At 36.9% G+C, this 9,634-nt stretch overlaps 1 protein-coding gene across 1 annotated transcript; it reads left to right on the forward strand.

Annotated features, from left to right (window-relative positions):
- The first annotated feature begins 788 nt into the window (after nt 1-788).
- Nucleotides 789-9,634, forward strand: LOC104911765 (lymphocyte antigen 75-like). The gene is made up of 9 exons (XM_010713806.3): nt 789-1,086; nt 2,885-3,053; nt 4,035-4,196; nt 5,114-5,236; nt 5,667-5,861; nt 6,242-6,462; nt 7,399-7,573; nt 8,071-8,238; nt 9,469-9,634. Exons 1-9 carry the CDS (start codon nt 961-963, stop codon nt 9,612-9,614), a joined length of 1,485 nt encoding a protein of 494 aa, XP_010712108.1. The 5' UTR covers nt 789-960; the 3' UTR covers nt 9,615-9,634.

Consider the following 9,634-nt stretch of genomic DNA (forward strand, 5'->3'; position numbering starts at 1 on the left):
TTTTTTTGTCTCAGTGAGCCTTTTTCTGCTTGACATACCTTCAGTGTCAATCTTTTTCTGCCTTTTGGAGAGTCAGCTTATTTTTGGTTGTGTACCAATTTTGAGGGGCTACCAGCTTTGCATGCTTTAATTTACCACCCATAGGAATGTTTGCATCTTTTATTACCTGCAATTGCAACGCATCACTGAGCTGTCTGCTTTCAGTACGATGCTGATAACTGTGATAAGACTCAGTACTAAAAACATGAAGAGTGAGTCCTCCCTGTGCGAAGTAGGTTTTCTGTAATTAGTTCAGTGCATGTGAAGACAAAATAAATTCTCCTTGTATCCATGGATGGCAATAAAGAACTCTGGGACTGTGCACTACGCTATAGGATCTGGACAGATGAGTTTTATGGCCCATTGGATACACATACACATAAATCTACAGGATCCATAGAGATGAATGGATCAGGTATAACAGTTGCTGTCTTATAGCAGAGAGCAGTCATTTTTCCATTGCTGTATTTAACCAAAGTTAGAAAAGATGTGGGCTTTTTTCCCTTCAGTAAATAAAATTTCTAACATTATTTAGCAGGTATGTAAAAACAGATAGAAAAACATGTGAAGCTAGATTGAAGGGGATTTAAAAATAGATGGGCTGAAAGTAACCCTTTCTGGATTCGTATGTGTTCTCTATCTAAAGTGTCAAAGGCATTTGCTCCTAACTAAAATCATGAGTATAATCTGCTGCCTTGGAAAATATTTTTTGATCTTTTCTAGGGGGAATACAGAAAGGTTTTTCTGTTCATTGCAGAGAAATTGGAATGTGTTTTATTGCTTAGCTCCCTGCTAACTGGATTTCTTGTTTTAGGTATAGGAGCTACTGATAACCAGACAGAGCAAGTCCTCAATGACACATTTAGCTATCAAAATGTTCAATATAAAATAATTCTGAAGAATTTGACCTGGAATGATGCAATGGCTGCATGCATAAATCACAAGATGCAGCTGGTTAGCATCACAGATCAGTTCCAGCAGGCTTCTCTCGCTGTTCAGGCTGCCCTTCATGATTACCCACTGTGGATTGGACTCTTCAGCAGAGATGTAAGTTTTATTATCCCTTTGTGTTGTGGCTTACGGTAGTTTTTAAAGTTGTATGAAATAGCAGCTGGGATAAAGAAATGCAGAAATAAATGAGTTTTGGGGATAGCTTTTCATTTAGTGATAATAACCTGGAGGGTCTCAAGATTAATGTTCTAAATCTTCAGTTCTCCAAATTATGTAGTGAGCTGTTGGACTCCGCTGAATGGATTGATGAAGAAGAGACTTTCTTTTAAAAGATTATACCATGAAAGGATATGTTGTAGGTAGCAGCAACACAGGTTGTGGAATTATCTTTGTCTCTTTTGTTAATGAATGAAATTGATACTGCCATTCGGTATCATCAACCACTGTTTATAGTACCACTGTAATTTTAGACTCAAAATCAGTTTAAAAGGGAGACTCTAGAAGTGACAAAATCCAAAATGAATCATTGGACTCTTTTGGAGATATTTGCTTAAATTTGGTCCATTACTTCATGTTATTTTTGTTAGGTTCTGCTTTATTGCTTTATTTTATTATCCAGAGAACCTCCTGGAGAGGCAACCTCTCTGGTGTGCACATAGAGCTCCCTTAGCTCTTAATGCTATGAAATGGGTTGGACTTGATAGAGTTGTTTTTTTATTTTTATTTTTTGTGTGTCCAACAGTTTTGTCTTGAGATAACTCCAAGAAAAATGTTAAAAGCAGTTTGAAAAATGCCTCACAATAAAGGCTGATCATGCTCATTTGGCATCTATGCTGTTATGATCTTCCTGTGTCAGTAAAGGGCTACTGAATATTCTAGGCAAAGCAGGGGAAAAGTAGAACTTAGGGTGTATGCTTCATGGAGAATATTTTTTAAAAGGAAGCAGGCATTTGATCTTGATGAAGAGACCAGAACAACTTACTTTCCCTCCTCTTTTGCATCTTTATCTGCAAGCGAAGATCAAATGATTCATTTTGCTGCGTACAGCTCAGACATGCAGTAGCTTTTCAATATTGCAACACTCTGTTGTTTGGGCACAATTAAAAAGTCACATGAAAAGAAATTCTAATGAAACTGGTCAGCAGAGCTTGTTATTCCAGTGCTGGAATCTTACACACAAAAATAATACAAAGGAAATTAAATTACAAAGCGTGAGGGGGATTTCCAGAACACTTTAAATGTAGGGTTCTTAAAGGATAGCATGATTGTTGCACATGTTCTTATTCCTCCTGCATCCTCCAGGGTAGAAACACATCTAATTTATTAAATTAGTGAAATACCTAATAGATTACTTTCAACTCACTGTGGAGAAAACTGAGACTGGGCCTTGTTTTCAGATGTTATCGGTTTTCCAAGATTGGATGATTTTACCTGTCATTGATTTACAGGTGCATATGATATAATCTGGACATCTCTTAGCGAGGCCTTTCTCCACAACATAGTTAAACAAAAAAATTGCTGTCTCAACTCAACTAATTTATTTTCTTGCGATTGTGATTAAAATAATGATTAAAGTAACAATCAAGTTGTGAAATTAGTCAAACCATGAGGAATTCACAGCAAAGGTAGACACTGTGAGTGCCAACCGTTCAGCCCTTTCTGGACAATGTAAATACTTTTTGTTTTCTGTACCTTTTATATATATATATATATATATATGTGTGTGTGTGTGTGTGTGTGTGTGTTGTGTGTGTATGTGTGTATGTATGTATATGTATATGTATTTGTTTATATATATATAAGGTACAGAAAACAAAAAGTATTTACATATATATATATATATATATACTTTTTTTTACTAAGTAAGCTCATCCCTTTCACTTAACAATGTTAGGGTGGAAAACATTACGGCTGGTTGGATGGGAAACATGTAAGCTTCAGTCGCTGGTCTGAAGATGATGAAGAGACAAGCGAAGAGTGTGTGTATTTGGATACTGATGGCTTCTGGAAAACTTCTGACTGCTACTCTGAAAATCGAGGTGCTATTTGCTACTCATCAGAAAGTATGTATCTGAGCACAACACTTCCAAAAGCTGCATTTACAGTTAAATATATTTGGAAATTGCAGATTGTAACTTCAAAATTAAAACTTTTTTTAATCGCACTCCCTGAGGCAGACTTGTTTAAAATAGGGTTACATGCAGCCGTTGATCTTAGTTCACAAGTTACTTACAAGTGAATTCAGTGTGAATGCTTTGGGCCACAGTGTAGCTTTTATATCATCAGCTGGTTGTACCAGCTGCACTGTTTCCATAGGACTGTGGTATATTCACCTCTCCCACTTGCATATAGAAGAAGATTCCGCTAGCTCGGTACTGTTAACATCTTGATATTGAGACCTCCAGAAATCTCCTACATGACTGAAGTCTATACAGAGGAGACATATGGCTGTATTGAGGAGAAAGGCAGCAGGTAGATGCCAAATTAAAAGGTGTACGTCAAAGTCATCTTCTGTTCACATAAGCTGTCCTAAATATGTACATATTATAGCAGGACAGCTTTTGGGTGGGATACGTATGTAGCATGAAAAGATCTCGGAGAGATTGTCACACATTTATTCCCTATGAAACCATTATATACTTCTGTTTATTTAGGGAGAAGGCACATTTAAGCCATTGTTGTACATCCTGAGTCACAGCAATATACTTGGTGATATGGCATCCCTAAATAATTGGTGCTCTCACTCAGCAGCTGCAAGAAGAATTATTCTCACCTACACAGTATTAGATAAAGCCATAGAACTGGGATTGCCAGCTATGGCATCTGTAACACTTACTACCATTTTTGTTACATAAAGAAATAAATCAAACCACAAACAAACTCTTCACTGCCATGAAGAAACTGAGAACAGTAATGTATTACACCTTTAAGGGTGGCATTTCTATTTTTCATGCATGTTTGTGAATGCTGCCTGAAAACTGTTGTTTGTGAGATTAACTGTTAAAATAACATCATGTTCTGATTGTTTTCCTTCCCTTCCTTAGAGAAGAATGAAAAAGAACAAGTAACACAAGTTAAGTGCCCGCATAAGATTAAAAATACACCCTGGATATCATTTAGAAACAATTGTTACACTTTTATGATAACAAAAAATAGATGGCGAGAAATGAAGTCTCAAGAAGCTCATCATTTATGCAAGAAAATGAGTAAGTATTTATTCATACTATGGGTAATAAAGACATACCAGCTTAGGGGAGATGAGTTACAGATCTGTTTTAAAAGGACAGCAAAATCAGCAGTTAGGGAGGCTGCAGCACTTGGGAGCACGTACCAGTGCTGCACTGCCTGATGCTGCTTGTGCTTGCACTGCTCTGATTAGAAATGTTTGAGAGGGAATTGATTAGGAATTACTGAATTCTGAGAGCTTTAATAAATGGAAAATGCCTGGTTTTTGTTTTGTTTTGTTTTTTTTTAATATAAAATCAGCAGATTTTAAATAGTTTGAGTAATTGTTTTGCCCTTTGCAGCATTCTGGATTTTCAGTCACATCTCCTTTGTTTTTCATCTTCCTTCTTTTGTGGAACACTGGAGTGAACAAAGTAAACAGGCTCAGAACAGTCCAATTCAGAAAAGCACATGCTTTTTCCTGTCTGCCCTGAATGAAGCAGATACTTATAAAGCTTTTCCCTTACGTTAAATAATTGCTCCTGGCATGCATGTGCACACTTCTTGCCATAAACTGATTTTTCATGAGTTGATTTCAGTTCAGTCTTTTTTCTTGAACAGTATTAAGATAAACAGTATGAAGAACATTGTGAAAGACTGCTGATATGTTTATGTTCTACACAGACAGTTTTTACTACAAGAAACTCTATGTGATGGTAGAATCCATAAAAATCTCCGGTGCTGAGTCATTCACTTATCTGAACCAGCCTGAACCGGGGGAAGCACTGCTGATAACACCTTTGAGAATTCTTTTTCCCTCTCTTCATTTTGTTATTTTGTCTTGCTTTTACACTTTTTTTGACCTATTTTAGTAATTATTAACAGTAGTGAAAAGGTAATTTATGTTGTAAGTGAAAGGTGAATCTATAAGAAAGTAATTGAAAAAAAATTTCAACAGACCCAGAAGCATTTGTTCTGAGTGTTCGAGATGAAGAAGAAAACAATTTTGTTACTGAGCAGCTTCATTCATTCAGTGGTCTGGCTGTGTGGGTCTGGCTGGGTGTCATTTACGATGATAGTGGTGAGTTCTAAGTTTTCTTCTTTTCTGTTTTTTTTTCTTTTTTTGTAATAACTGGATTGAAGACAGTTTGCAGCATTAAGTGCTTCTTGCGTGCTTCGGTATCAACCAAAGTCACACTGAATGCAAACATACAATAATCATTTATCTTTGTATTTATCTTCTAGAAGAAAATAACTGGACAGGCTTTCTGTCTGAGTCATAATTAGATCCAGTATGTGCTGTTTTGTCTAGATTTGATTTCCCTGGAAAGCAGGATGTGGGCCTGAATGAGTAATGCTAACATATTTAGCATTGTATACAGAAGTGATTTACAGTAATTTAGACTGCTAATTTTTTTTCCAAATTGAATATCTGCTAATGTCCTTAAAAGCTAAACGATATTTGTACATATAGTGCCAATGTTTTGAGAAGTACACAATATTTTCCACAGATAACGTTCTGAAGTGGTATGATGAAACTCATCTGACTTACAATAACTGGAGGCTGGGAAGACCGATCATAAAGAAGAATAGCTTTTTTGCTGGTGTAAATCTTGATGGTTTCTGGGATATTTATAATTATTCTCAAAGTTGGCAAGCTCATCACTATAATGTGTACAGTATTCTCGCCTGCAAAATTGAAAGGGGTAAGTGGTGGAGTGTTGGATGAGGGTCATAATTTAAGTCCTGGTTCTGCAGCACCTCCTGTGTATACAAACACAAAGCTTTGGTTTTGTTCTCACTGAAACACGTAGCACAGCTATCATGGGCTCTTGTGGGCATAGGGCCAGCCTGTGCCTAACTGCTGTGATATTCTGATCAGAATTGAATGTGTTTGCTGTACTCTACCATCAACTGCCCATGGTGTTCAGAATACCAGAAGATAACTTACATGATATAAGCAGCTTGAATTAAACAATCTGACTCTTGAATTGCATTGTTAAAGCTGGATTTTAATACTTCCATGTGTTCCTAGTCATGTGACTGAAATGCATAGAATGTCTTATCTTCTTTTTCTTTGAAATAGGACCCCAGCAGCACAAGCCTCCACTGCCTGAGTTCATTCCACATGGAGACAAAACATACAGAATCCTTCAGAAAAAGTTAACGTGGTATGACGCAGTGAGAGAATGCAAGCAAAATATGAGTGATTTAGCAAGTGTACACAGTGAATCACAGCAGTTATTTCTGGAAGATATTGTCAAGCAGGATGGCTATCCGCTCTGGCTTGGGTTGTCCATTCATGATGTAAGTATGTACTTTTGGTAACCTCAGTAACAGAGTTTGTAAATAATTCTCTGCACAGAACATGAAATATTTTCTTCTGGATTTGTGGAAGCTCTATTTTTATGTAATGTATGTTAAAGTATATTAAGTTGCCATGTATGTAGACACACTAGTGCTAGTTCTGAATCTTTGAGAATTGAAAACAATACAATCAATTGGGCAAGGATTTATGGAGCCTGTTAAGTGCACTTCATGACTGGCTCTTCAAGGCCCTCTAGGAAGTTGTCCATCTCTTCTCCCAGAAGGCAGCTACAGATCTTATTCCATCTCTGTTTTATCCTTGAAGCAGGAATGTGTGTTCCCAGCCCTGCTTCCTGTACTGCTCCCCAGGGCTGCCTCTTGAACTGACAGTGGGAGGTAGTTGGCAGAGAAAGCAGAAGCATGATTTCCACATATACCCTTGCTGTCTGTGCCCCTCTTTTGGTCTTGAATGAGTCCCTCCACTTCTCACAACTCTGTCTTCATTATCTAGGGTTTTCAGCAGTGTATCTGAAGTGTGAGCTGATGTTGCAAACAGATCCTGAGCTGACCAGCTCTACTCACTGCAGCCCAGCAATTAGCAAGTCTAGTAATGTTCGTATCAAGGAAGATAGGCTGCTTAAATGAAACAGCAAGATTAAATTAAGATGTTCCCCACAGAATAATACAGGCACACTGGAAGTTTAAACTTAAAAAGATACCGTATTTTTTCAGTTAGCAGAAGTAGCTAGGATTTCAGTGTTAAGAATTGGTTGGAAAATGCTGTTTTACACATTTATTCAGTGAGGATAGAGAGAGAGACACTTGTATTTTTATTGATTACTCGCTGATGGATAACTAGTGCTACGTGACTTACTAATGACTGACAAACATTAAACCACAAGTGTATGCAGCGGCTTGATTTTTGTCTTTACTTAGGGAAGTAAAGCTAATTTTGAATGGTCAGATGGAAGCAGTTTTGACTATTACCCGTGGGAACTAGAAAACTCAAATATGACTGAGAACTGTGTTCTGTTGGATACTAAAGGATCTTGGAACCGTGCAAAATGTACAAGTATTGCTGAAGGAGCCATTTGCTATAGCTTTTCAAATGGTAAGTGCTATGTTTTAAAATATTTTCTGCAGTTGTCTTGTGTATTGTCTCTTTACATGCTTTAGTTAGAGCTGCAAGACCATGTTGGGTACTTCTTTAAGAATTTTCTATCAGGGATGATGGAATGCTTTTAAATATATGATAGAGATTTATTCTCTCCATTCTGCTGAAGAAAATTCTGGTCATCTCTTGGTCACCTGTGGTGTATCAACTCTTATGTATCTTTTTCTGAATCAAAATCTGTATAATACACACTTCAAACTTTGAAACACCCTATAAGGTGAGAAAAAAGATGGTTCCCAAGTCTTTGGGACTTGTCTCATGTTCATTTTCAAGTAAAATCATCTACTGCACATGAAGAAGGAAAGTATTCTAACTGAATCGTGAATGCTGGTAGGACAAGTAGTTCTTGTTGATATTTACTTTCCTGATACTGCAGCAAAGAAACCACACAAACTCCTTTAGGAGAAGTAATTCCAATATCTTTATCTTTCCAGAGAGACAATCAGAGCAAAACCAAGTGAGCCAAGCCTCAGGATGCTCGCAACTCAGTGGAGAACTACCATGGATACAGTATAAGGATCACTGTTACGCATTTGACATGGCTTTCTACAATTTTTCAGTATATAATGTGGAAGATGCTAAGAAAGTCTGCAAGAAACTGAGTATGTTTAGACTCTCACCACATTACAACATATAACTAGTCCTCTGTACCAAAAGAATTAAAAAGCAAAACTAAAGAACCTATACTAGTTAGACTTCAGCTTTTCAGCTCTACTTAATTTAGGAAAAACAATAGCTAGTTTTAGCTTTGAACATCTCAATAAGATTTTTGGCACGTGGATATCTGCAAAGGAAATTCAGATGCCCATTGACAGAAGATTTAGAAATTTGAGGTTAAAGGTTTGGAGGAAAACACTGTATTTCTATACAAATAGGCTTATTTGAAATAAAGTTAGCGCTGTTAGCTGTGCTTCTTGTTGGAGGTTTTCATTAGCTACTTTAAAAGATATCGCTATCAAATAGTCCAGAGCACATACATTGTAGGTATTATTAGGACACATGGTATCACTGAAAGTATTAATTCTCTGTCAAATGAAAGGATTTTCTCTCTTATGTGGGGACTGTATTGCAAATGATAATTTTAAGCAGCCTTGTGTGCAGAATCTTTGAACTTCTTACTTTAGAAGTGACTGTCATAATGTTTTGTCATTGTATGATGTGAAGTTAAACTCACTAGGTAGAGGAAGAAGAAGAACAAGTGCTAATAGACCCAGTACTGAATGCAGTTGTTCAATTCAGTCCTGCCTGGCCTACTGATGGAAAAAGAAAGTAATCTTTCTCTAAATTAAGATTCTGGCTTGTGTTTGCATATAATGGTAAAGAATGGGTACGCTCTGAGCCTGTCCCCGATGTAGCTTTTCCCTCTCCTTACTCCTTAACTGCTTAACACTGTATATAAAAATCTGAGGTACAGTGGGGGATTGATTTAGAAATTTACTTCCCTCAACAAAATGCTGAACAGTTGCAAATGCTGAGCTTTTGTTCAAGTAAATTCTAAAAAAGGGCTTATCACTTGGACAACACTAGTAATTCTGAATCAGGGACATATCTTTTGATATCTTCCATGTAAGTATTCCAGAAAGTTTACACCATTTTATTTTATGTGACCTGCCAGAATAACCAGTCTCCTGAAATTGTTTTGCATAACATTATGCTGTGCTTGAGGGAAGGGGAATCTCTGTCTTCCTTCTGCTGGTTACTTCAAATTAATGTTGTAAGCGCAAATCAGCAAATCTTTTCCTATTATATTTGTTCCTGCAGAAAACTTCATGTATGAGCACAATGAGAACCGTTGATGTTACAATTCTAACCATTTTTCTATTTCCCCTTAGGTCCTTCAGCAGCCCTTCTGACCATAGGGGATGCTGAGGAAAATGCATTTGTGAGCGCACACATAAAGAAAAATGATCTAATTACTAGGAAAGTATGGCTTGGACTGACTCAAAGCTCTAAGGGTAAGAAGCAGCAATCATTATGAGTGTTTCATGTAGTAAGTAA

This window comes from Meleagris gallopavo, chromosome 7 (genome assembly GCF_000146605.3).
Source record: "Meleagris gallopavo isolate NT-WF06-2002-E0010 breed Aviagen turkey brand Nicholas breeding stock chromosome 7, Turkey_5.1, whole genome shotgun sequence".
In the NCBI taxonomy this organism is placed as follows: domain Eukaryota; kingdom Metazoa; phylum Chordata; class Aves; order Galliformes; family Phasianidae; genus Meleagris; species Meleagris gallopavo.